The 25,553-nt window shown below is 56.5% G+C and overlaps 2 protein-coding genes and 1 long non-coding RNA gene across 11 annotated transcripts in view; 2 read left to right on the forward strand and 1 right to left on the reverse strand.

Annotated features, from left to right (window-relative positions):
* Window positions 1-2,429, forward strand: part of SMG7 (SMG7 nonsense mediated mRNA decay factor) — a 66,389-nt gene extending 63,960 nt beyond the window's left edge. For all 4 annotated transcript variants that reach the window (XM_045838413.1, XM_045838415.1, XM_045838414.1 and 1 more), the window contains one exon: window positions 38-2,429. In XM_045838413.1, the coding sequence (XP_045694369.1) occupies window positions 38-151 (114 nt within the window). In that variant the 3' untranslated portion in view covers window positions 152-2,429. The remainder of the gene's footprint in view (window positions 1-37) is intronic.
* A 925-nt stretch (window positions 2,430-3,354) lies between these two features.
* NCF2 (neutrophil cytosolic factor 2) lies at window positions 3,355-25,553 on the reverse strand. Of its 3 annotated transcripts, none has more exons than XM_045838736.1 (15): window positions 25,161-25,553; window positions 23,182-23,264; window positions 17,056-17,164; window positions 14,809-14,943; window positions 13,826-13,933; window positions 12,578-12,637; window positions 11,150-11,193; window positions 9,657-9,798; window positions 9,493-9,561; window positions 8,473-8,548; window positions 6,835-6,857; window positions 6,313-6,464; window positions 6,088-6,199; window positions 4,995-5,172; window positions 3,355-3,837 (listed from the first exon to the last, which is right to left on the reverse strand). In XM_045838736.1, the coding sequence occupies exons 1-15, from the start codon at window positions 25,332-25,334 to the stop codon at window positions 3,725-3,727; spliced, it is 1,578 nt and encodes a 525-aa protein (XP_045694692.1). In that variant the 5' UTR covers window positions 25,335-25,553; the 3' UTR covers window positions 3,355-3,724. The 3 variants fall into 3 exon arrangements, with proteins under 3 accessions (XP_045694692.1, XP_045694691.1, XP_045694693.1); XM_045838735.1 differs by having other exon boundaries at window positions 6,748-6,857; XM_045838737.1 differs by lacking the exons at window positions 23,182-23,264; window positions 25,161-25,553 and adding an exon at window positions 17,441-17,595 and having other exon boundaries at window positions 6,748-6,857.
* LOC123818497 lies at window positions 17,820-22,689 on the forward strand. Of its 4 annotated transcripts, none has more exons than XR_006785633.1 (5): window positions 17,820-17,848; window positions 18,061-18,309; window positions 19,128-21,803; window positions 21,979-22,156; window positions 22,423-22,689. It is a non-coding gene; the product is annotated as an uncharacterized LOC123818497 (long non-coding RNA). The 4 variants fall into 4 exon arrangements; XR_006785631.1 differs by having other exon boundaries at window positions 19,128-20,924; window positions 21,007-22,156; XR_006785630.1 differs by having other exon boundaries at window positions 19,128-22,156.

The following is a 25,553-nucleotide window of genomic DNA, read 5'->3' on the forward strand; positions in this document are numbered from 1 at the left end:
CTTGACCTCTGCTGACAAGCGCTGGGCTGTCTTTCAGTCTATCTGGTCCAGTTCCATGATGCATCCTGGACCTTCCGCTCTGGAGCAGCTGTTAATGCAGCAGAAGCAGAAACAGCAGCGGGGACAAGGCACCATGAACCCTCCACACTGAGGCCAGAGTGGCGACCCTGGGAATGAAGGCTCCATAAACCATGGCATGTTGGGCACGCAGGCCTGGCCCACACAGCCCCTGCAGGTGGCAGCCCTCTCCTCTGCTCCTTGCCGTCGAGAGGGTGTAAGTGTCCCACCGGCCCGCTGAGTGTGCACGAAATGTCCGCAGTGCAACAAAACGAAACACCGTCGGGAACGCTCCGTCCCCCCGCCCCCCGGGGCCTTCCAGAGGGAGAGGAACTGCTGTTTGTCTCGCTCAGTTACCTGGTAGCGCCGCCGCTCACCTTCTCCATCGTGCATGTCCCCAGCCACGTGGGAAGTGAAAGCTGAGAAGGGAAGGCAGGTGGGAGAAGCCAGTGGGAACTTCTCAGTCCTTTTCCCTTCTTTGGGGAATAAAATAGGAATCCATTAATGATTGCTTTGCTGACTGAGAATGTAGTTGAAATTACTCCTCAACATCTTTTATTATTGTTATTTCTCTCAGTAGTAACAAGTCACACTGAATTCTTCCACACACGGACGTGCTTCTTCTAGTCAGTGTGTAGCGAGGAGAGCCCCAGTCGCTGCTCCTGTGCGCGGTCGGCGGTGACAGCATGGGGCAGCGGGCCTCCTCGGCCGGTGGAAGTGTCCCACAGGGCGAGCCCAAGGCCTCACCTTCCACTCGGAGGTTCCGGGAGGCCCTCCTCTGGCCTGGAGACTCCAGCAGGAAACGCCCTTCGCTCTGTAGGTGCTCGAGCCCCAGTGGAGGATGCAGTGTGGGAGGTGGTGCTGGGCTGGACCAGCAGGTGGCTGCTACAGGATTCTCAATGAACGTCTTCGGTTCCTGTGCATTTTGTGGTAGCAGGGCAGGCAGTGTCACGGAAGGCGGGCCAGTCCACTCGTGGCCTGACATTGGATGGGTAGAAGCTCTCAGTGTGGTCGTTTTTGTTCGGTTGGATTCTGCGCCCCGATCCTACTTACCACCTCCCCTCCCCTCCCTGCTCCATCCCTTTCTACGCTTTGCTCTTCGCCAGTAATTGTTTCTGTTCCTAACGTGCACAACATCGCCCGAGGAGCGGCGACAGCACGGACCCGGGACCCGGCAGCCAGGGCCCGAAAGACAGTCTGGAGAGGAAGGAGGCAGCGGCGCCAAGCGGCCACGGAGGGGCCGGCCCGCACCAGCCGCAGCCCCCAGCTCCACCTCCAGGGTGAAACGCAAGGCAGCGGGACGCGCGTGCGCCACGCACAGAAGAGAACACGACGAGGTCCATTCTGGAAGAAGCAGACGACAGGAAAACGAACTTTTACCTGGTATTTATTAGGAGGAAAGAGGACTGAAATTTTTCTTGTGTAGAAACAGAAGGACAGCGTTTCTGTTAGTCGTTTCCTGGAAAAGTGATATTTCAAGGGGAAATTATGGAAACAATCCAAACGTCCAATTGCTGTGCTAGTGGTAGGGTTCATTTTGCGGGGTTCTCACCTCTGCACGTGTGAGTGTGTGTGCGCACGCACGTCCCCTGCTCTCTGGAGGGGAGAGTGGTGCGTCTGAGTGTGCGTGGTCAGGTGGGCTGTGAGAGCTGGGGGGCGGCTGCAGGGCAGAGCACGTCCGGGAGCCCCGGGCACCCTGGAGCCGGGGCGGCCCCAGCGAGGGAAAGGGGTGAGGTCAGTGCTCCTTGCTCTTCAGAGAGGGTGGATGGAGTCCCCTGTGCGTACATCATTGCTCTTTCAGTTTGACATGGTGTTTGGGTTTTTTTGTTTTGTTTCTTTTTGGGGGAAGGTCTGAAAGGGTGAACCCCGTTCCTGCATCCCAGCCCGATGGCAATATGAAACCCTCTGTGCTGTCCCCCGCCCCTTCCCTGTGCCCACCTCTCTCCAGCCCCCGCCTCCCAAGCCCCCGCCCTTCCTCCCTGCCCCACTGCGTACGTGTGAGCTCTACATTCAGGCAGCTGCGACATTCCAGTGTGTGACCTGTCACGGACTCTCGCACCCTAGACCAGATGACCAGGCTCGCCGACCCGCTCCCAGGGGCACCCACGTCCCCTCTGCAGCCCCCTTTCTGCATGAGCATTTGGTGTTCGGAATGTTTTCTGACTCTGGGGGCGCCTTCCTCGCCTTATCATCCTCAGTGTGGAGTAATGAGGAGGGAGGAGAGTCTTCATCAGAAGCTGGTTTTGTGTAGTAAGCCTTCTTTTGTGTTCTGTTTTGTTTTGGTTTGGTTTTCTGTTTTGTTTGGTCTGTCTGTGCAAGACCTGCAGCTGCTGAAATCAGCTTTGCCTTTAATTAAACCATGTTCTCTCCAACCAGACCTGTGTGTGGATGGTTTCTTTTCCACCCTAAAAGAAAATCCAACTTAAAAAGCAAGACTTGAAAGTACTCAGAGGTCACCTAGAGGAAAGCAAAGGTGGTTCAAAGTCGAATACGCTTGAGGGTTATTTTTGCTTTTAGTAGCACTCCAAGCCAATATACATTAGTTTGGAAAGGGGCGGGTAGGAAGAAACCAACAAAATTCTTTCATTTAATAAAGAATTGGCTTATGCAAAGGAGTGAACACATTCACCATTTTCCTTTCTATCTTCTCTGTGAGGCTGTGCAGAGGTCACTGACCCTTCTGGCCTGCAAACGTCACTAAGTCTGATCAGCAGCAACAGCAGTGACTGCTCTTAGCTTTGGGTTTGAATTTCTTCGAGTTGTGTCCCGAAGGGCCCGGCAAGGCCTCCCTCCCGCCCAGGTGCGGGGGCAGTCTGCACCTCGCCCTGTTGCACACTGGGAAATTGTTACAACGCCCCATGGACTCTCTAAGAAGAAGGTGGGGAGGGAGATCAAGGTCTAGTGTTTGTGGAACCCTTCATCCAAGTTAACCCTGAAAACCAGTCCATGTGGTGAAATGACAACCAAAATCAAACCATACCATTCTACCTTCTATGTTCGTACTGAACATATTGTAGAATGTTAACTAACAGGATACTGCTAACCAGCTGGCTGCCCCAACGCGGCTTCTGATCAGTCACGTGTTAGTGGCAGATATTCCCATTAAACTCTGGACAGACGTTTCTCTCCGAGGAGGCAGGAGGGGATGTGGCTCTTGTAGCTCCAGGGGAACCCAACTCAGTGCGGGTTCTGTTCACAGCCGGGGACTTACAGAACAGTCGCTTTTGCGTGTCTGCCTCCTGAGTCACCTGGAGGCCCCCCGGACCCTGTGGTGTGGTGCTGCAGGAACGGAGCGAGTTTCCTTTGGGCCTCGGGCCGGCACTCCGGCCGTCTTGCTTTTTTATTTTTATCACACATACAGAGAAGTGCGCCAGTAATCGCTGCGCAGCTCACTGAGTTTCCCACAAAGTGAACACACCTGGGTAGCCAGCACTTAAGGCGAGAAACCAGCACCCTGGAAGGACCCCTCATGCCCTCGGAGACACGTCCAACCGCTCCCCACCCCACCCCGCGGTGTTCATCCGCCTGTGATGGGTCGGACTTGAACAGGAAAAAGCGAGCACTTCCACCGCGCGGCGGTCTCGGCACAGCGTGCCGCGGAGGCGTCCTCAGTCTTGCAAGGGAGATGGCGCTTTTCTTCCTTCCGCTCCGTGGGTTGCAAGACATGCTAGACCGCCCTGGGCGCGCTGTCCGGGTGGGCGGCGGCCCGGCCCTGCACGAAAGCCCTGGGGAAGATGCCGATCTTCCCTCCGCACTCCCCTTCCAGCCAGTCGTCGTTCACTGCGGGCGGGGAGGGCAGGGGTCCGTGTCCGAGACCCGTGCTGGGAGCGGCCTTGGCCGGCTGTCCCCACGGGTCTCAGGTCAGCCCCCCGCCCCCCCCGCGGCCCCCTCCCCCCGCCGCGCCCGGGAGAGGTCAGTGGCGGCCAGTGACTGGGCCTCAGAGGGAACGTGGGGCTCCTGCCCCAGCCGGGGACGCGGCGGAGCAGTGAAACCCGGGAGAAGGAATTGGGTGTTTCAGAGGGGGAGTGAGACGGGAGAAGCTGAGCGATGATCTGCAGGTAGCGTTTCTAACAGGAAAGTTTATCTGAACCGCGTTGGGAGTCTTTGTTTTGACCGCGGGGAGGGGACACGCCACTGGCTAAGTATATTGCTCACGAGGGGTCACTAGCGGGTGGTCCAGGGGTTGAGAGCTGGAGCTAGTGAGGGGCTCAGTGCATGTAAAACAAGGATTTTATTTACTCAAGTGCAGGAACTGTGCTAGGATATATGTACATGTATGTGTGTATATATCTCTATATTTTTTTCAGACTTCATAATAACTCAGGTGTAGATATTCCTATTTTACTGAGGAAAAGGAAACCCAGAGAGACTAACAGCTTGTTTGGGCTCACTCTGCTAATCTCAGTTGAGGGGTGACCTGTTCCAAAGCCCGTCTGCCAGTCCCCATGAGCAGCTGAGTCTGTCTTCGGATGTGCTCCGTCCAGATCGGACACAGCCCTGGCGCTCGGGTCCTGGCCGGAAACCGCTCTGACTCGGCGGGGCGGCTGGGCGCCAGGGTGTTCATTCTAGAGTTTCCCCAGGGTGGTTCTCGTTGCAGCCCGTTTGAGCTTTCCTATTTGTGCACAAGCCATGGACTGGAAACATGGGCTTGTCCTGGGTCCCGGGAGCATGTTAGAAATGCAGACTCCCAGGCCCCACCCCAACTCTGAGCTAGGATGGGATTCTGTTCTAACAGGCTCCCCAGGTAGTTCCCGTTCAAGCGTGAGGAACTGGGTGCGGGAAACCATCTCACAACCGTCCAACAGAGGTGAACTCGGCCCCAGCACCGCCCAGTACTTAGGCTGCATCCTGTTTTCTGTTTACGTGTTACCATAAAGTTTCAGAACATCGGATGGGTTGTTTCCCGGTTAACTCCTGCAGTCGGGAGTAGCACTCACCCATGGATACAACCTGGATCACGTCCCCTTCCAGAAACGCCAGGTCTTCCGGTTGGGTGGCCTCGTAACTGAAGAGGGCCACCACCTGGCTCCCCTCCTTGAGCTGAGGTTCTGGTGCCTGGTGACGCACCTCCGATGTCCCGCTCCCCTCGGGTTCCTCGGGAACGCCCTGGTCGCCCTGAAACGACAGTGGGCCTGTCAGTTTGCCAGCTCCCTGGACAGGGAGCGGCGAACGTCACATCACTAAAGGACTCGGTCGGGGAGATGTCGGGTGCGGCATGTGCGCCACGATCTCAACGGCAGGTCTGGGATCGGTGTCCGGCGCAGACCTGACGTGTCCTTCGTGGACACGGGATGGCCGGGTGAACGAAGCTGAAGGTCTGCGGGGCCGTGTGTTGCCCCAAAGTCTTCCTGAAAACTTAGTAATTTATCCCCAAAAGGTAGAGTGGGCGCTCTCGATACTTCTTTCCAGATGGAGGAACGGGGGGGACTCACCCACGAGGGGGCAGAACGCACAGGCAGACCTAGGTCTCCAACGGAGTCCGCAGCCCCGGGGACCTCGTCAGAAATGCAGATCTGCAGCTCCCTCCCAGCCCCAGTAAGTCGGAAACCCTGTGGGTGGGGCCCAGCAGTCTTGCTGTAGGTGGGTAACTCGGGTCCCTGCTCAAGTTCGAGGACCGCTGCACGGTGCCCTACGATTACCCAGGACCACGGCCATGAACGTCATCTCCGTCCCACAGACGTGGAGGAAGGGTGCGCGGTGTCTGGAGGCGTGGATCAAAGGATTTGAGAAATGGGCGTTAGAGGCCGCGAGGCTGCGGGCTGTGCTGTGTGTTAGCAGCGCCCGATTCCCAGGGCGGTTTGCTCCGACCTGGGCAGAGCCTCTGTCCGGAAAGGCGGCACACACAGTAAGGTGGAAGTGGCCCCACGGGGTCCAAAGGCCAGGTTGGAACCCCAGCTCCACTGCTTGCCACATCGTACCCTCTGTGAACCTCCGTTTCCTCACCTGAGACTGAGGCTAGAAGAGTGAAACCAGTGGCGGATAAAGGCTGAACTCCTGCTGAGGAAGTGGCCCCGGGCTGGCCGCACTCACCACTGTGTTCTCACACCACAGAGTCAGGCAGTAGTTTTTCACTTGGCCCCAGGCGGCCTCCATGCTGTCTTCCGAGAGGGGCACCAGCTCATTGCTGTCCTTGGGCCGATAGCTGGGTGGGGGTAACGAGGAAGCACCACGTCAGAGCGCTTCAGTGTAAAACTGTCCTCTAGGCCAGTGCCAGGTCCCCAGCTGTCCCCTCCCTGCTACCTACATGGAGCTCACCTCAGCTTAGTGTGTTCCGGCAGGAGCTGCAGTTTCTTGGACACCATGTCCCGGATCTGGCTGTAGGGGAGGCCGGGCTGCGTCTCCATGACGACCGTGTACTTGTAGTGCACCTTGAGTGTGTAGGGCATGGGGACGCTGAGCTTTATTTCCTGAGGGGAGAGGAAGCACAGGGAACTTGTGAGCCTCTGAGGCTTCCTCCAGCAAATCCCGGGTCTCCACGGCTTTACTGGTAGCACAGGGAGGACTGTATGTGGCCAGGGGCGAGGCCAAAGGTCTTCTAGCCCTACTCTCGCTTGGATGGGAATTCCTATGGCATGAGATCTAGCTCACCAGCCGTGGGCCAGTAGGAAACGTGTGTGGAGGCCGGGGACTGGAGGGGTCTCTAGTTCGTGGACTGTGAGTATGGTGGCAACTGGTCTACCCTTTCTTTACCCTTTCTATCATCCAGGGAGACATGCCCGTGGTGGAGGCCCAAGCTCTTCCATTCTCCCCCACTTTAGCACCAGGGAAAAAGGTTACCTTGGGCTCTTCTTCTTTCTGACCTAAAGGGAGAGGGTAAGGAGTGAAAAAAGAAGATGAATCAACACTCTTGACCAGGCCCTTCCATACACAGAATGAAACCTCCCAGGACAGACGCCCAGCTCCGTGCCCTTTCACCTCTGGGGCATCGTTAACCTTACTGCGGGGAAAAACCTCACTCTGGGGAGACGTGAAGGGCAAAGCCGTGAGCCCACAGAGGAACCTGGCTGTGCTTCTAGGGAGAGTTTGGGTAGTTAGTTACCACAGGACCTCCCGACCACCCCAACCCACGGTGTCCGCAGGGACCCCGAAGGCCAGTAACACCCGAGGGCGGCAAAGCAAAGACAAACAGGGAGTGTGAGATGAGCCGGGGGCCACAAGAAGAAATCGTGGGACCACTTATTTTTCCCTTATTCTTTTTATTTTTGTGTGTTTTTAATGTGATAGTGTATTAATAGGGCAATGTGCGTATGGGTTATGTCAGAGAAGTGTGAATAAAGGAGCTATGCGGGATTCCGGGTCAAAAGAGATCACTGATTTCAAACCAAGCCTGGTCATTAAAATCACTTGGGATTTTTTTTTTTCTAGAAGTACAGGTTCCTAAGCTTAATTTTAGTCCTGAAAAAAGCAGAATGAAAGGCCTAGGAATTTATATTCTTAAAATCTTCCTAGGTTAATGGGAGATTCTTGATAGGCCCCTTAGAGAAACAGACAAAACGAAAGACATTAAGGGTGCTTTGGAGGAGGATTGGAGAAACCTGAACATGCAGTACACATTCTGTAATACGAATATCAGACAGTCCTAGGTATACTGCCTGTATTGGGGGCACGCAGAGGAACACCCCTGCCATTAGGAGACACGTGCTGAAGTGTGGGGCGAAGTGTCATCAGCCTGTGGCTCAGGTGGCTCGGCCTCTCAGAAAAAACATCAGTATATAGAGGGCGGAGCAGGGCAAGCACATGGTGCAGAACGTTAACAATTGGTGAATCTGGGTGAAAAGCAGCTGGCATTTTTTGGACCATATTTGCAACTTTTCTGACATTTTTCTAAATAAAAACGGGTGTGGGGAGCGCCGCGGGATTCTGACGGCCCGGTGGGCGTAGTGATCACTGGTGTGGAATCTGGGCACGCCGCCCGCCGATGCCTCCCTCCCGCACTTGCTCAGAGCCTGCTCGCACTGCATCACAGACACACAGCGCGTTGTTACCGGCAGGGTCTCCCGTCCCCATCGCCCCTTGGTCTTCCTCTGACCCCGAGGGCTCTGCGGGTCAGTTTCCTTTCCAGGTAACAGAGCTCCGCAGGCCCTTTGAAAGGAGCCCCACCACCCGCTCGGAGTTACTTCAGCTGCTGCACCTGGGACTGGGTCTGGTTCTGACTGAGGGGTTTGGTGCTACTTGAGTCGGGGTGCTCTCTGCCCCCCAAAACCAGCTGCATTCACCCAGGCCCCATGGGTGTTCTGGAGCAGGGGCGGGCGGGGGGCATCTCCTTCCTGGGTCGTGGGTGCAGGAGAGACGGGCCCCAGTGTGCTCAGCTGCCGCTGAGTGGCTTGCTGAGAGGAGGAGAAACCAGCCTTCCCTGGAAGCAGCCTGGGGCGCTCCTTCCCCTGGGGCCTGGGAGGCTGCTCCAGGGACACTGACCTGGTGGCTGCAGGGGTCTTCCGGGCGCACTGCCTGTGGGCGGAGCCGGGATGTCGGACTCCGGGGAAGCGTCCTCCTGGGGTGACAGGAAGGGCTGGTGAGAACCTCCATCCTGACCAAGTGCTTAGGCCGGAGGAAGAGTGGGGTGGAGTGAGCCCCCGCAGACCCCCAAAGGGAAGAGCCAGATGCAGTGACTTCGACAAGTTGGGGTGGTGGTGACTTCCAGGGGAGACGGAGGAAAGTGTGGGTGAAGTCGGGGGGCAGGCCTGGCCTGGTGCAAACCAACCACAGTGGCAATCAGAAGCCTAGCCCCCTCCCAGAGGCCCTGCTGCCGACTCACCCGTCAGCATACACTGACAATCCTCGGGCCATGGGGCGGCGTGGGGCCCTGAGCTCTGGTCTTAGCTCGCCCTCTCACGCCACACCTTGCCCTTCAAAGGAAAAGTCCCCCTCTCTCTTTGTAAGGCATTGGAACCTTTTTGAGTCATCTGGTGTCGTGGTTCTGACCAGGGAGGCCCACGCCCACAGAGGACACCTGGTTCCACGGCCCCCAGCCACCTCTTCGGCTGCTCAGATCCCACAAAGACCGCTTGGCAGGCCCAGCAGATGGGCACTGGGGGGAATGGAGGGGCTTCAGAAGCAGTGATGGGCAAAGCCTACGCCGTCAGTGCTCTAGAGCACACCTGTCGTCGTTGTCTTTTTTTAATGATATTTCACCAGCCAGCGCAGGTGAAGAGGGCATTTCTGGGCAGACCTAACCTCCATATACTATGGGCTCTGGGAGCCATGTCACCCGTGACCGGGAGGAATCACAAAGGCGAGTGGGCCCAGGAGATCCCGAAGGTGCCTCCACTCAGCATGTCTGGGCCTTTCCCCTCATCCCACGTCCAGCTCTGGGCAGCTGGTGCCACAGGAGGCGGGCTCAGGGCCAGCAAGTCTTTCTCCAGTGCTCAGGACGGTGGAGAGGTCCGTCGGCGGTTGGGGTGGGGGCTGGTGGGTCAGGCTTTGGCGCCACGGTACCTGGGGCTGCTGCTGAGGGTGGATCCGCAGCTCCACCGGCTCCAGGTAGTTGCAGGGCACGAGCCCCTTCTGCAAAGAAGGCAGCAGACACGGGTGCTCAGAAAGCTCTGCCCTTTGCTGCCAGGATCCCATGCCCCCCAACCACCCCCGGGGCTTCTGCATACCTGCCCGTTGAACATGACCGTGGCCCAGTTATCATTGCCCTTCTTCAAGACAAAGACGATGTTCCCAGGCATGACCTGGAGCTCCTCTGGTGTCTCGGGCACAAACCCGAACAGCACGCGGTGAGCCTCCCCTTCCAGAGCCCTGAGGGGTAGACACAGATGTCGTCCACTGTCTGGCCTGGAACGTGTGGCCTCCCACTATGGGACAACACAGGGGACTTGGAGCCCGGAGGCGCGCTCCAGACACCCTCTAACTCCACGTCTAACTGCCTCTGTGACCCTGAGTGGGCGCCTGCCCCCCACGCAGGCTCGCAGAGTACTCCGCAGGGAAGACACGTGGACTTGCTCCCTCACCATATACACGGGGGAACAAGAATAAAAGAAAACTACGTGGATGTAGAAGCCTTGCAGTCCTCCTTCCTCCTCCTGCCTTCCCTTCTGAGGAGCAGGCTCAAGGGTGTGCCTGGCCGGCTCCCACGTCTGGGCTGGGCTGGGCGGCCAGGTGAGTGTGCAGGTAAGAGCCAGCTGGGCGAGGAGATGAGTGGGGGGTGGGGGGGGTGAGGGAGGAGGAGGCCCCTGAGCCAGGGTGGGGTCAGGAGGGGGCGGGAGTGCCCACAGGAGGTGCTGTGAGGAGAAGGGGATGTGCGGGCTCTGCGTTCCGCAAGGCCCCAAGGTCGTCCCCCGGGACCACTTCCTCCGCACCTCCTCTGCTGTGGAAGGCGCTGGGCGCTTTGGAGTGTGTGACTTCCAGGCTGGCTTCATGGTGGCCCGCTGTGGCTTCTCGCTCCTCCCTCACTCCGGGCTCGCTGGGGCCCTCCCCCTCTGCCCTCCTGGGTGCTCTGCCCCCTTTTTGTCTCCAGCCCTTGCGTCTATTTGCAGAGTGGGCACAGAGTGGCCCGCAGACAGAGTGTAGGAACGAGCTGCGCCAGGCCCCGCATTTGTGTACTTGCTTTGGGGCTCTTGTCACTTGCTGGAACCTTTTTCGGGGTGGGGAGCTGGGCGAGCTTCCTCCCTGAGAGGCAGTTCTTAAGAAAGCTGTAGGTGAGGTCATTCTTTCCTTCTCGTCTTACAGAAGAATGACTTCATTTTCTTGAGTCTTTCCTCTTTTTCAGAAAACTTGTGCCGAGAAGGAGCAAAGACACAGCCACACAGGAAAGGACAGGCCGCTCCGGCCTCCCGCTCTGCTCGCTGGGCTCCAGTGAGCTCGGCCTCCGCTCTGCAGCCCCGGCCAGCGCCCAGCCCTCGGGGAGGGAGGGAGGGACAGTGTTCCCCGGGACACTCCTGCTGCTCAGCAAGAATGCTTCACCGCATGGCGGCATGCACGTTGTTGTCGTGGGGACACAGGGCCACCTTGTCGTTGTCCCCAGGCCCCCAGGGTCAGTCCCAGCACAGAGGAGACCCTGACCCCGGCTTCCTTTTCTCCACCGCCTCTCTTGCCCCCAGCCCAGGCTTGGAGCTGGGCTGTTCTGCACATTGATTTGTGTTTAACTTACCTGAAGATCTCTGGCGTTTTGGGTCTGGGCGGAGGCTCAGCTGCCTATTGAACATTCAGGAGGAACCAAGATGGGCAGGACAGCAAAGAAAGAAAGAGCAGATTATTAATGGTAGTTTGAGCCTTCTTCCCAGAGCAGGAAATCAAAGAACGCATTTGTGGCTCCATCAGGACTCTGTCCAGGGAGAGGGCGCGGGGTGCCCTGACTACACGCTGGGAAGTAACACCTCCCGCCGGCTCCCTGGGTACCGGCTTCACCGGCACAGCACCTGGTGTTCAGCCAGACCTGCTTCCTGGGGAAGTTTAGCTGTGACAGGGCCACATGGCGTCGCGAGGATGCTTTTGACCTTGAGCTCCGTCCCATTGTTAGGACAGTTTCCAAAAACTCTGTTCTATAATTCATGTCTGCTATATCGCATGTCGCCTGTGGGTATTTAAAGCCAACTCCAGATCCACTGGCCAGGCAGGAGCCCCCTTTCCATGCGTGTTTCCTGTTCCACCCCGACTGGCATCTTCTCCCCTTGGAGCCCTCGGGTGGCTCTGAAGCCCAAGGGACTTCTCGAGTTTTCCCACAAGTTAGTGTGAGAACAAGGTCAGAGAATCTGGATCTCTGTTCTCCGTCGTTCACCTCGCCCTCCGGAGCCCCAGCACCAGTCACATTCTGGGCTAGTGGCCACCCTTTGGCCTCCGGCCGGCTGTCAGAGCTGCCCTCGGGAGTGCCCAGGGGCGTGCAGACCGGAGTGGAGGCGCCCCACTCAGAACCCCCTCCCCTGCGGGTGCGCAGCGGCGCTCTTGCCCATCCACGTTATCTTGCAACACCGCTCAGATTCTGCTTGGCCTGTCTCACCCTCTTCCCTTCCCGAGGAAGCCATGCCTCCTGCCTTCACATTTCTGGACGCCTGTCGTCCGGTCCCTCTGGAACCACGTCTCCGAGCCCAGCATGGGCTGCGGGCACCCTCCCTGTGTTCCCCAGGGAACCCCTGATCACAGGCAGATGGGTGCAGCCAGGAGAGCTCCCGGCCTCAGGCCCCAGCCCCCGAGGGAGTCCCCTACTAGCCCAGGTCCCAGAAGAATTGTTCAAAATCCTGCGCTAGCTGTGTTCCCGTTTTCTGAGCGAAGAGTCCCAGGTCCAGGAGAGAGCATCAGCAGCTCTCAGAACATAGAGAAGTGAAGGCTGGCACTTGGGGGTGGGGGAAGCAGGAGGGCTGGCTTCTTGAGGACCCGAGGCTGGTGAATCCTCAAACTGCTTCGTTTCCACCGGTCGTGGACGCCGGGCCAGGAGGAGCAGGCAGACACCCTCAGCAGCCCTGAGCGGCTGGGTGAAGGAGCCCTTGAAATGAGGCCGCCCAGCGAAAATGCTCTCCCCACACTGGACGTGGCACAGAGAGCCCGGGAGGCGAGGTCCACGGGGAAGGCAGGGCCGCCTCACCTGTGGCTGCAGAGGCGCAAACCCGGAGAAGCTGTCCTGATCCACCACGGACGCCACCACCTGGAACGGAGGAAGGAGGGCGTGAGGGCTCGGCCAGCACCGTTTCCCCGTCAAGTTCCCCTCCGTTCTCGCACCCTGGGCCCATTGTCACTGCCGCCTGCTTCTAGAAGCGGACAGTGGCTAGGGACCGGAGGGCTGACCCTCTGGGTGGGAAGTTTCAGCGACTGAAGAAACTGGTACCCACCCCGCCCCCGCTCACCCAGCAGGCCCCCTCTCTCTCTTTCTCATTTTTGAGGTTTTTATTGAGGTGAAGTTTACATGCTATAACATTAACCATTTTCAAGCACACAACACAGTGGCGTTTCCCACGATCACGAGGCTGCGTGACCACCACTTCCGTCTAGTGCCAAAACATTCTCACCGGCCCCCAGAGAAACGCCGTCCCCATTACGCCCACATCCCCTGTCCTCCCAGCACCTGGCGGTCACCATCTAGCTTCTGCTTCTGTGCATCACCTAGTCTCGACAGTTCCTGTAAACAGGATTGTGTAACACGCGGCTTCTGTGCCTCGCTTCCTTCGCACGGCATAGTCTTTTCAGGGTTCATCCATGCCAGGACTCGCATTGGTCCCTACATCCCATCGTGGGGCTATACCGCATGTTGCTCGTCCGCTCACCCACTGGTGGACACTGGGGGCCCCCACTAACCCAGTCTCTCGGCTGTGCCAGAACCGGCTACCCCGTCGGTAGGCAACTTTGGCCCTACAGTTGCATCAAAGTCACGTGCAGTTTTGGAACAGGGCTGTTGGCTAACTGTGGACCATTCCTGAGAGGGTCTAAGACCAAGACCAGGGCTCAGAAGGACTCCAGTCTAGTCCTGGGGCTGTGGAAGCGTGGCCACAGGAAGCGTTAAGCTAAGAAGACGTCACGCTGGTCCCTTTCCCTGACATGTTCTCTCCACATTGATTGAGCACCTCAGAGCTGTGCTTTCCTTCCGCTGGCTCAGTCCCCGAGACTCAGCACCCTGTGAGTCGGCCCTCGCCCAGGGTCAGGCTGGAAGGTTAGGGATGAGAGGCGCCCGGAGAAAGTAAACTAGAAGCATCTTCAACAAGAGCACCACACTGTGCACAGTCTCCCATTGCCATCCCGGGGCAGAACCACAAGGGGGAGCCCTTTTCCCCGAGTCCCTCCCACCATGCTCTGCAGGGCCCACGTCTCAGGAGACGGGGAGGCTGAGGGATCCACCTACCGTAGCCTTGCCTAGGTAATCCTTCTTGACCAGCTGGGCCACTTGCCTCTCGTTGGGTCGGAAGATCCTGCCCACGGGGATCACCACCGGCTCGTACAGCTTCTGTTTCTGTGACACAGACAGCACAGTGTCTCCTTACCTGTAGGGTACAGGTGAGGAGGCTTGTCCTGCCTGCCTCACCGAACGCATGCGAGGATCCACAGAGAGCACCTCACCGAAGCGCTTTTCCCAGACTCGGAAGGATGGAACTTGCTGCTATTTCAGGGTGTCTGTGGTAGGAAAGGTGGGTTGCAAAGTCCCTTTTCACTGAGAGGCTGTGTGGACATCTGTCGGCGTTGCTTGCCCAGCAGCCTCGTTTCAAAGGGGAGCCGCCCCTCTCCCACTCCGTGTGGCTCGGGTGGCGCTGCCACTCACAGTGGAGGGGGCACCGCCGCGCCTTGCGGGGCCCAGAGCTGTGCCGTGTTGGGATCCGTGTCTGCAGCACAGCCATGTAAAGACTGACCTGTGTCCCCTTGTTCCTGCCGTTTTAAAGACCCGATTCAAAGTGAGCTTCATCCCAAATGTGCTCAGACAAGCAAAGGCTACTTTTTAGCATTTGTTCATATAACCAAGGTGTTTCTGTCAAGAGCGGTGGTGTGCCTGGCACAGTGCCTGCCTGCCAGGACTCACGGTGAACCAGCAGGCACAGCCTCTGCCCTTGCGTGCTGGACTCCAGCCTCCAGCCTCCTGCTCCCCTTTGCTGCCACGGAGCCCCACGTGGGGGCTGGGGTGGGGGTGGTGGCCCAAGGCAGGACTCTGAGGACTCCTATTCTAGGCCTCCGCTTCCTAGCACTTCCAGAGTCAAGCCCCTGCCTGGAATTCTACTACCCAGGGCCCAGAGAAAGTAAAAGCACCACTTGTATGGTTTCTCAACCTGCACGCCCCCCTACACAAACAAAAACCCAATGACACGCTCTCCCCACCTGCGCCCCCCGGCCGCTTACCCAAATGCACTCCATGGCTTTGTCGATTTTGGAATGCCTGGGTTCGGACTTCATGCTCATAGCCAACGCCAACTGCTCCTCAGCCTTTTTCCATTCCTCCTTCTTGGCGTGCATGAGAGCAATGTTGTACAAGACCTAGGAAGGCACAGGCCGCAGCGTAAAGCTGGGGGCTGCTTCAGATCTGGGCGCCAGGAAGGAGCTTGCATGGTGCCCTTGGAAGGTTGCCTGGCAACCTATCTCCGTTTCCCAGCTCTCTTGGGAATGTCTGGAGATAATACAATGCCGTCAATCTTGCTACTGAGTGGTGTGCAGCACAAGGATGGTGTTAAGTGGACCTCACGTGATACACCAATCCAACTCCATGGTGTACAGTTTTTGGACAACCAGGTCGGTCAGGAGCAACAAGAGTTACCATGTGGCTTTAGAATCAAGAAGAGTGATGGGCTCCAGGCCCCTTGAAGAGCTGGGAATAAATACATGTGTGTGGCTTCTCAACATAGCTCCTGCCTCTGGGCCTAGGCTGAGGGAGCAGGCGGGTGCGGGGTGGGGAGAAAGAGGGTTCCAGACGCAGTGTCCTGCACCAGCATCCACAGAACCCTGCCTGGGACGCGGCGCTAGCGATACTGTGAGCCAGGCACCAGGAACGAGGACACTCTATCACTGTATGGACAGAAGCTGGAAAGGGACTCGGCCCAAGCCCAGCACAGTGCCTCACCTGGGCGGGAGGGAACAGCCCATCCATCCAATGGCTGTAATTTTCCAGGTCTTGAGTTGGGTGATAGGTTCATGAATGTGTGTTTGGTTATCATGCTTCACAACTTACACATAGAATTAAATGTTTTAGATGCATCAGCAGGATTTTAAAAAACAAAACAAAACAAAACCAGAAAGGCTCAGAGCCTCCATGAAGGGTTGGTCGCCTTCCACATGCACACTGGGGCCCAGCCCACCCTTGACCGTGTGTGCAGGAAGCAAGGACGCTGCAGGGCCGTTTTGGCCAGTTCCTGGCCATCTTCTGCGTAGACCTTTGCCACACCAGGTGTTTTGGCTCCCTGACGGGAAAAGGTTGGGTCTCTTCTCAAAAAGGAAGGCCGACTTCTCAGAGCCAGAGTGACAGCCCGCGGAAGGCAGGCGTGGTATCAGAAGTAGGGAGGTGCCTGGGGGGGCCCGAGTGGCAGAAGGGCCTTCGGCCTCAGACAGTCCAGCCTCGCTTGCAGAGAGGCCCAGACAGCCGGCGTCTCCTGCCCCGGGGTCACCTCAGTGTCAACTCCAGCAGGAACATTCCTCCCACGGGAGGCTGCTTAGCTGCCACTGTCTCATGACCTTCGCTCTGGAGCTCTGTGGTCCCCCAGCCCTTCAATCCATGTGAGCGGTTCTCAATTGGTCACGCGTAGAGACAGTTAGGTGGTCACACTGGGGGTGGGGTGCTACTGGCATCCAGTGGGTAACGGAGACCAGGGATGCTGCTCAACGTCCTACAATGCCCAGGACAGCCCCCTGTAACTGAGAATTATTCAGGCCAACACACTGGAAGTGCCACAATGGAGAAACCCTGCTCCAGAAGCTGGCCGAATGCCAGCACTCCCCACTGCAAACCCTGTTCCCCAGATGGGGACCAGAGGAGGAAGTTGCCAGCCCGCAGCAGGGCTGGACGGGCACACATGTCCCCAGGGGCCTGGGCCGCTGTGGACGCTATTATTAGCCCTGGGCTACCCTGAAAACGCTCGGCTTCTCCCACTTGAGAAACCAAAGCAAAGGGACTTTTTTTCAGTGATTCTTCTAAATAAAGTTCTACGATATTTGCAGGGATTTCAGTTTCCAAAGCTAGCGGGACATTTGAGGTTGGAGAGGGGTGAGGGCTGGAAAAAGTACACTAACTTGAGAAATCAAAGCCAGTCGCGTTTCTCCTCCTTGGTAATGTAGAAAGTATGTTATCCTCCCATGGGGACCTTTCCTAAGTGTGTGCGCTGAGCTGCTCTTGGACCGAGAGGGGACAGATTGGTGCCAAATTATCCTCACTCCATGGGTATCAACCGAGTACATGAGGCCAGAACCATTAATAGCAAAGAGCGTGGTCTGTGCCTTGGGAACTGAGCAAGGTCACGGCAGGCCCTGCGTGGAGAGCGAACCCATGACTTGGATTTGTTAGCGTAACGCTGGGCAGACAGCTTGTCAACCCGAGCGATGCCAGTCACAGTGAAAACTTTCACAGGCCGACGCACTCATGTCCGGGCTGTGCTTCCTTACCTCGCAGGAAAACAGCTTGAACTGCAGCCCCAGGATCTTGTAGTCTATCAGCTGGTTCCCTCGAAGCTGAGTCAAGGCCTCTTTAAGGTCCTTGAGTGCCAGATCGTACCTGCGGGATGGAGGGAGAAGATAAACCAGTCCAGGGCACGGAGGAGAAACTGTGGGGTCAGATGTGTGTCTGCGTCCCTTTCTCCGCTGGCCTCTCAGGGACAAGAGCCTTTCTCATGCTCCAGGTTTTTGGTTTTTTGTTTTGTTTTGTTTTGTTTTCCAACCCTGAGCTCTAGCTTTCTGCAGAACCCAGTGTGTGCGGTGCCCCTGGGGTCTGACACCCAGCCTCAGGCAGCCGGAGGTATTTCCTTCTTTGTTGACTGGACACCACACCCACCTTTCTGACAACAGGTTTGTCACTTTGCACGAGAGCCCTGTTCTCTCCTAGGAGCTCCAGGCCGGGCCAGCATGTGCCAGGCCCCGGTCCCCGCAAGGCGGTTCAGAGGGCTGCGCACTCCCCGCCCCCCACCCAAGGCCAGGCCGGCCTGATGGCCTGACGCAGGGACACCGAGGCTTGGAGGGCCCCTCCCACAGCCGCTGAGACCCTCTCCTGCCCCAGCTTCCTCCTTGGCTTCTTCTGAGTGCAATTCAGCTGGTTTTGTGGCTTGCTTAGTCTCTTCTCCCCTCCCTCCTCCTCCACGCACTTGGAAAAAAGGAAACCACCCCTTGAGCCAACAGCACTTCTGACCCCGTTCCGGGCACCGCACCCTGCCTTCCTGGATCGGCCTTGTGCTGACTGGCTCAGGTGCGTCAGGGCTGCTGCCGTGGGTTTGGGGCAGAGAGTGGGGCTGGTCACATCAGCAGGGCCCACAGACATGTGGGCAGGACCTGCACCACGCTTCCTCAGCCTGCCCTTGACCTCTCTGGCCCGGTAGGGGGGAGCCACGGCTGGGCTTCGGGCTGTGGGGTGCTGGGGATGGGGGGAGCAGCAAAACACAAGTTACCCTCCCTACCCAGCCCCCTGGCCTGGAAGGAACAAATCTGGCTGCTGGCTGTGGCCCCCACAGGGCACCTGAACCATGAGTTCCCAGGCCGCTCTCTGACCCAGAGCTGCCACTTGTGGCTTCTCCTGGAGGCGAGCCTGGACTTTGGACTCAGGCTGCGGGAGACCTGCAGGAAGTGGTGTGGTGTCGTGAGGCGCCCTAGGACAGTGGCCAGGAGACTGGGACCACATCCATTAGCTGTGCCCCTGCCCAGGAGGCCCTGGTGAGTTACTTCCGTAGCCATAATTATGGATCTGGGTCCAAAATATAAGGAGTGTATTGTATACCAGGAGCATTTTATATTCAAGGAGCCTAGAATATGAGAAGCCTGCTAGTAGGTGGTCCCGGATCTAATTTCTGGAGTCAAAACCACATGGACTTCACTCCTGGCTCTGCCATTTACTATCTAGTGACAAAGGACAAGTTGTTTCATTTCTCTAAGTTTCCTCGTCTTCAGAGATAGAGCGTGACAGTAGCATGTGTGTCCCAGAGTTGTGAGAACTGAATGCGGTGAAGCATTCAGGTGCTTAGGACAGTGCCTGGTACACATGGTCATTTATATCATTATCACTGTTGTTGTTGTTGTTATTATTATTATTATTATTATTATTATTATTATTTTCAGCTCTAAAAGTCTGGCAATTAAATTCACATGCCAACCATTTGGTACATGCTCCCTTAACACTCTAGACTGTATTATCAGGAGATCGAAATGTACAGTTGTAGAAGCTGGAGCTCTGATCTCAGGGAAGCGTGGAGCTGACCAGGAGGGTGGGCGGGCCGAGAGAGTCCTAAGAGGTGTGTCCCCAGATGGCTGGAGGAGAAGCTGGACCTTCTGTCACCACCGGGTTTGAAGTCACAGCAGCAGCGGCTGCAGCAGTCAGGGAAGAAACAGGGGAAAGGCTTTCTCTAACACACCCTCGTTGTTCCTAAAGACCAGTGCAAACCCTACTAAAAGCGTGCAGGCCATTCCTTAGGAAGCAGGAAACACTCCAAGGTCTCTGCACATTTTTTAAGAGCATCTTTGTACCTTCTTTCTAGGCTGGAAGATTGGGGGACTGGCTCTGACTCGCTGAGCCAAGAAGGAGGGGCAGGAGAGATGCAGGCGCCCTGTTCCGTGGGCACATGAAGCGCCATGGTGTCCGCTGTCTGCGTGTGTGACAGTTTCAGTGCTCAGAGGGCACACCCCAGGTGCTGACAGCATTAACCCGCAGTGCGCTTGCTCCCGGGCAAAAGCCCTGGCGAGGCGGATGCATTTCAGCTGTGCGGTGACACCGCCCGCACCTCCTGGTATTGAGTGACCCCAACAAAATCGTTCTCATAATTCTCCAGCCCATCACAATATCTAGAGATCTGGGCCCAGTGGGAGAGAGAAAGAACCCACCAATTACTGATGTTCAAAGGGCTGGCTTTGTGTTAAAAATGGGTGGGGAGCCCTCTGTAAATGTCAGATTTTAAACGTGTCTTTAAAAGCATCCTCCTGGCTGCTCGCTGCTGGGCCTCTGCTCAGCCTCCCTTGTTTCCTGGGAGCTGCACCCTGGGGGCACCTGCCTTGACACACAGCCGGCTGCCCGCTGCCAGCTGCCCGGGGCCTGAGTTGGCTCTGTGTGAAATTCCACAGCAGCAGGCAGCCCTGGCTGCGGGTGGGCCGAGGCATGCAGCTCCCGCCCCCTCCGGCCCTCCTTCAGTTCTCTCCAGTGCCATTTGGAAAGCAGTGTCCCTGGAAGGCCAAGGTGCTGGCAGCTTCCTGCTGGGCGCCCGCCGTGCGTGCTGGACCCGAGCCACACCCTGCTCACCCACAGGCCGGGGCAGGAGCAAGCTGGCCGGCTTTTCGCAAACTCTGAGCCCAAGAGGGTTTATAGCCCTCATTTTTCTAACTGGAAAGGTTTCTTAGTAACCACCGTGTTCCTGATTGCCTCTGTTCTGCCTGTGCCCCGTGCAGTCCACAGTTTTAAAACAGAGAGTTTCAGCTGCTGCAAAATGTCAAAATGTCACACCCCTCTGTGGCCGAGCTGGGGGTCACAGTTTCCAGTTTCAAAGGCTGCAGGACGAAGACTTTGCCGAGTCACCTCCTTGAGCCAGCAACATCTAAAGGGTCTCACGGTTACAATCACAGCCCTCAGGGTCATGGGGCCCAGGACCCAAAACACCTAGAGCTTCCTTCCCCGTTCAGCCAGCAGACTGGGGGTGGGGAAGTGAGACCGTCTGGCCGCGGTCACCCGGGACGCCACCTGCCTCCGCAGATATGCGTGCTGACAGCGCTCTAGGGGACTGACTCTGCAGCGACAGGAGAGCAGCAGGACACATGCAAGTGGCGACAATGGAGAGCAAGACCCACACCATCATCGCCCTAACACGAGTTCCGCTGCAACCCGGGGGAATTCCTAGCCTACGCACTGAGAAGTCAGCTTTCTAGTTCCCCATGGACCTTGTTTTAAAATAGCTCTTCCAGTGCTTGTCCCCTTCTGCCTTGCATCGTGGCCACTGGTGTTCTGGCCCCGTTTCCCCCTTTCAACAAGTTCCCGCAAAGCAGAGGCCATATTTTTCTCGCTGTAGTTTAATGCATTTAGTAAGCATTTATGAACTGCCATACTCAATGCGGAAAAGCGAGAGTGGACAAGTCAAGATTTCTTTTCTCAAGAAACTCACAGAGTAGTGAAGGAGACGGATATCCAGTATCTGTCACGTTAGACATTGGCAAATATCTGTCACCAGGAAAACAGGCGTTCTGAAAGGAGGCACGGAAGAGAGCGGTCGGTCGCCCCCTAGGGGGCCGGGCGGCTGGGCAAACCTGTGGAGCAGGAGCGGGTGGGCGGCGGCTGGCCCACACAGGAGCAGGTGAGGGAATTGGGCCTTCACCCTACAGTAGTGGGGTCACTGACAGTTCTTAAGCAGATAACATTAATTTTTTTTTAAGCAGATCCGTCTGGGATAAGGGTGGATAAGACAAGGCTGGTGGCAGAGAAATTCGTTTGGAAGAGATGGCAGCCGTCTCAGTGAGAACTGGGGGTCTGAACCGGGGTGGAGCTGGTGGGGGTGGAGAAGGATGGCAGGAGGTAAGAGATGTTTCGGAGGTCAGCTTGACAAGGGGGAGGAAAAAGGGACATCCTGGGTTGGTCCCAGGGAGAGGTTCAGCAGCCAGCTGGCTACAGATGGAGGCCAGCGCTGCAGGAGAGGGTGGGACCCCTAGGGTTCACGTGTGGGTTTTCAGGGGACACCGACCCCCCTGAAGCTGCACGTAAAGTTGTACACACGCTGTGTGTGTTGCCGGGAAGATAACGCATACATTTTGCCATTTAACAGTCACTGCTACAGTGATGTAAGGGGGAGGGGTCACGAGCAGAGCCTTGCGGGGGTGGAGGGCACCGATGTCTACGACGGAGCAAAAGCAAAGGAGGAGCTTCAGGTGGAGGGCAGCGCCTCCTGTATATCATTTCCTCAATAGGCTGCTATTGAATTAACCGTGAAATTCGGTAGACTTTGCTCTCAGATTTAACTACTATTCATTGCATGCTAATTGAATTCTGGGTCTTACTTCTAGATCTACCTAAGACCTTTCTGACTCTCAAAATCCAAGGCTTGCGGGCTCAGGGACTTCTGGGCGTTTGCGTGTGGCAGTTTCTTCCGGGAGTCTTTCCTCTTGACCGTGCCTCCCCTCATTATAGGCTGTTGGAGCTCATTAGAGGATGGCCTGTGAGTTCGTCTTTACGATCAAAGGTCAGCTGGGGGACTTGTGTCCAGGCTGCCCCACACACCCTGCACCTCAGGCCCAGGCCCTCGCTCTCCCCAGACTGCCTCTGTGTGGTTTTTCTTTCGGGAAGGCTTGGCTTCCCTTTCTTACTCAGGTAACTGACTGCCTCTACATCTTGGAACTCTTCTGGGCTTCTTGTAGTTGCCCCTGGCAACGGCTGAGCACAGTGGCTTACCTGGCTTGGATTCTGACCAGACCCTAGCATCGGAGCCTTGCAAGGATACACACGATCAGACCAGCCCCCACCCCGATGCCTGGACATTCTCTGCAGCCTCCTCCGTGCCCCACGAACACCCTGCCTCACCCGCTACGGGCACAGGTGTGCACCCCCCCACCCCCACACTCTGACCATTTTCACTGAAAGTTCTTCATTAGCCGGAGCTGAAATCTTCTTCCCTAGAGCTGTGCCCACGAAGGGAAGGAACAATTGCTGCAAAGGCTTGCCATCCCCCACAACATGCTAAGTTAATGCCTAGAATGTTTTCCCTTTGTTATTTGTATGTTTGTTACTGGGGCATCTTGGGGGAGGGGAACGAAAGTGAGACTTACTTTGATTTTCTATTTATTTATCTTCTTACTAACTAGTTTGTGGTTAGTAAACACAGCAGAAAGCACAGAGAGACGGACAGAAGGAAATGGAAATCCCTACGATGTCACCACCCAGAGAGAACCGCTGACAACGTTTCGGTCTATGGCCTTCCAGATTCTTCTGTGAAACAGAAGTGGGCTTGTGAGATACAGACTGTCTGAAACCTATGTTGTGAATTTAACATCCACTGCGAACTTTTTTCTGTATTAATATATATGCTATTACTTGTTTAGATCAATATATTCTCATACATATTGTGTGAATAGTCTGTATTCTCATTTTGCTGGCCAAATAGTATTTCATCACATGGGTTAAACTAGGCTTTTGAAACCAGTCTGCAGAAACCACGGAAAATCTGATGTGGTTTCATGATGACTCTTGCTGTACAACAGTTCAACACCTCACAATAGAGCACCACCAGGGGTGGCCAACGCTTTACAACTGCACCGTCCAGCGGTGACCCCTCACCCTCAGGGATGCTCGTGGGGTGCCACACCAGCGGAACCCCCGGCCTGCGACGGTTACGCAGGCTCGTCGCGAGCTCTGACACGGCTGGTTTCTAACGGGGCGGCCGGCCTGCCCTCCCTGCCCGGGCCTCGTGCTGGTTTCTTGCATAACTACGCACAGGGCGGGTCTGGTCACGCTTTGCACCAGAGGCTGGACAGCTGCTTCTCAAACACCCGGGCGAACAGCACCGAGACCCGCTCCGGGTTCTCTGTGAGTGTCCGCAGCTGGTGCAACCCTGGGCCACTTACTTCTCCATCTGGTAGTAGAGCATCCCACGCTGGAAGTAGGCCACGGCCAGGTGCTTGTCTCGGTTGATGCTTCTGGAGAAGGCCTGCGGAGACGGGGAGGTCCATTGGTGGCCGAGCAGCCAGGCAGTGAGTGAGGAGGTGCGCCATGAGCCAGAGGGTGAGGCAAGAAGGGTCTTGGGAATCGTTGGTGTCCTTATGTTGACACCGGGGTCAGAACGCTCTGTGTTGTCACTTCCTGGTGGCATGCCATGTGGCAGGTTACCTAATCTACTGTAACTTTAGTATTCTCCTCGGTAGAGTGGTATATTAATTTCTGCTTTTCAACACTACCAACGGGATTAAAATAATAGACACAATTAAATATGAAAACAATGAAAATGTCTTGGACAGTATTATATACTCATTATGCAGATTTATTATGTCAGTATTACACGATTAAAATAATAACAAATAGCCCTGGCCAGTGCAGCTTAGCTGGTCGGAGGGTCATCCCATACACCTGTCCCTGGCCAGGGTGCGGGTACAGAGGACCACAAATTGATGTTTCTCTCTCTCTCTTCCCTCCCTTCCTCTCTCTCTAAAAGCAATGAAAAAAATGTCCTCAGGTGAGGACAATAATAAAAAGTGCATATAAAATGCCAGGAGTGAGGACTCATGCGGGAAACCAGAGGAAGGCAGAGAGTGTGAAAAGCAGCAGAGTGCAGGGAGAAGTCCGGAGAGGCGAGAGGAAGCTGTGGGGCCTGGGAACTGGAGGTCAGCGGGGCCAGCACAGCCTGGCCACAAGCCTCTGCTGGTGTAGCTGCCGCAGAGCAGCTCCTCCCCCAGGGTGCACTTGGCCTCCAGCAGCCCCCAGAACCTGCGCTGCTATTTGCTCCGCCCCCCTGGCAGGTCCCGAGAGGAGGAGGGGGCCCTCGAGTGCTCCCACCCGCTGTGGACCGGAGACGGACTTATCAGCCTGCACGGTCCTTCCAAGCAATTTCTGTCCTCGTTCTCTTTGCGCACTTCTGGCCCCAGTGAGGATGGCTGTGGGAGGAACCGGCTCTTTAAGGGGACTGGGCGGCCAGCCATCTGTCCAAGACTGGCTAAAAGGTAAAAACAAGAACTAACACTTACACCCTGGTGTGAAGTGACTCAACACTTTAACAGGTGGTGTCTCACTCAGTCCTCAAGATGTTCAGCCCCTCTGAGTCTCTCAGAGCTGGAAGTTAACATTAGTGGCTGAGGACCCATTTGTTGCTGATTCCCTTTCCAGCTTCTCTTAACCAATCCAAAAGGTGATGCTCGAATGCTCAACCTCATGCTTGGGAGTATGAGAGAGTAAAAAAAAAGTTGAAAAAGATGCTGAAACACCCCACACGGTGCCCCCGGCAGACATCATCAATCAATCACGATTTCCTTATCGTGACATCGGATGTACGATTTCCTTCTGCCAGCCTCAAAATCCTTAAAAGAGTGCCCCAGGTAAGTGTCACACAGATGAATTGTCACATAGATGACACCTATTTTACTTTAGTGTCTCTTCTTGACCTCTGGCGCAGACAAAGCTCACCCCACCAGTGAAAGTCTTGGAAAGCCAAAAAGAGGTGGTTTAGCGTCAGGTGTGAAGCAGTGAGACGCAGAGGCTGTGTGTGGCCAGCAGGAGTTCACAGAAGAAAACATAACCAGGGGCGTCTTCATGAGGGGGTTAGAGAACATTCCAGAATGATGTGCAGTTCATAGAGGGAGAAGAAAGGAGAGTGGAACCCACAGCGGTTCCCAGCCTGCTGGCCCGTTCAAACCATCTGGGGAGCTTTTAAAAATGAAGGGCTCCCACGCCCCTCCCAGGCCACTTAAATCAGGACCTCCGTGGGTGGGGCCTGGGCAGCTTTCGTTCTTGGAAAGCTCCCAAGACGTTTCTCCAGGGCAGCCAGGGTTGGGAACCGATCATTACAAAGGCTCCGTGGGGCCCACGGGGGTGGGGGGGACCTCCACTCACTCACCTTCTCCGCCGCGGCCAGGTTTTCTTGGATGGTGTAGATGCAGCCCATATTGAAACAAATCCTGGAGTGGGGGTCCTGGATTGCAGAGAAGGCGTCCAGGGCTCCCTTCCAGTCCTTCTTGTCAGCTGCCAGCACCCCATCGTTCCAGAGGCTGATGGCCTCAGCCAGAGACATGGTCGGGCGGACACCAGCCGGCCGTGCGCGCTGGCTACAGGCAGGAGGAGGGTGAGCGGCCCGTCCCCAGCACAGCAGTCCCGGCCTTCGCGTTCCCGGCCTCCAGCTCGGAGTGGGTCCAGCCTCCCTTAAGACAGCCTCCCAGTGTTGCAAAGGCGTCAGGAAATGTCCCCACCTTTCGGAAACTGACGCAGAGCCCCGCCACCAGAGAAAAGGAAA

Source organism: Phyllostomus hastatus, unplaced genomic scaffold (assembly GCF_019186645.2).
Source record: "Phyllostomus hastatus isolate PE091 unplaced genomic scaffold, TTU_PhHast_1.1 phas_contig_283, whole genome shotgun sequence".
NCBI classification, from domain to species: Eukaryota; Metazoa; Chordata; class Mammalia; order Chiroptera; family Phyllostomidae; genus Phyllostomus; species Phyllostomus hastatus.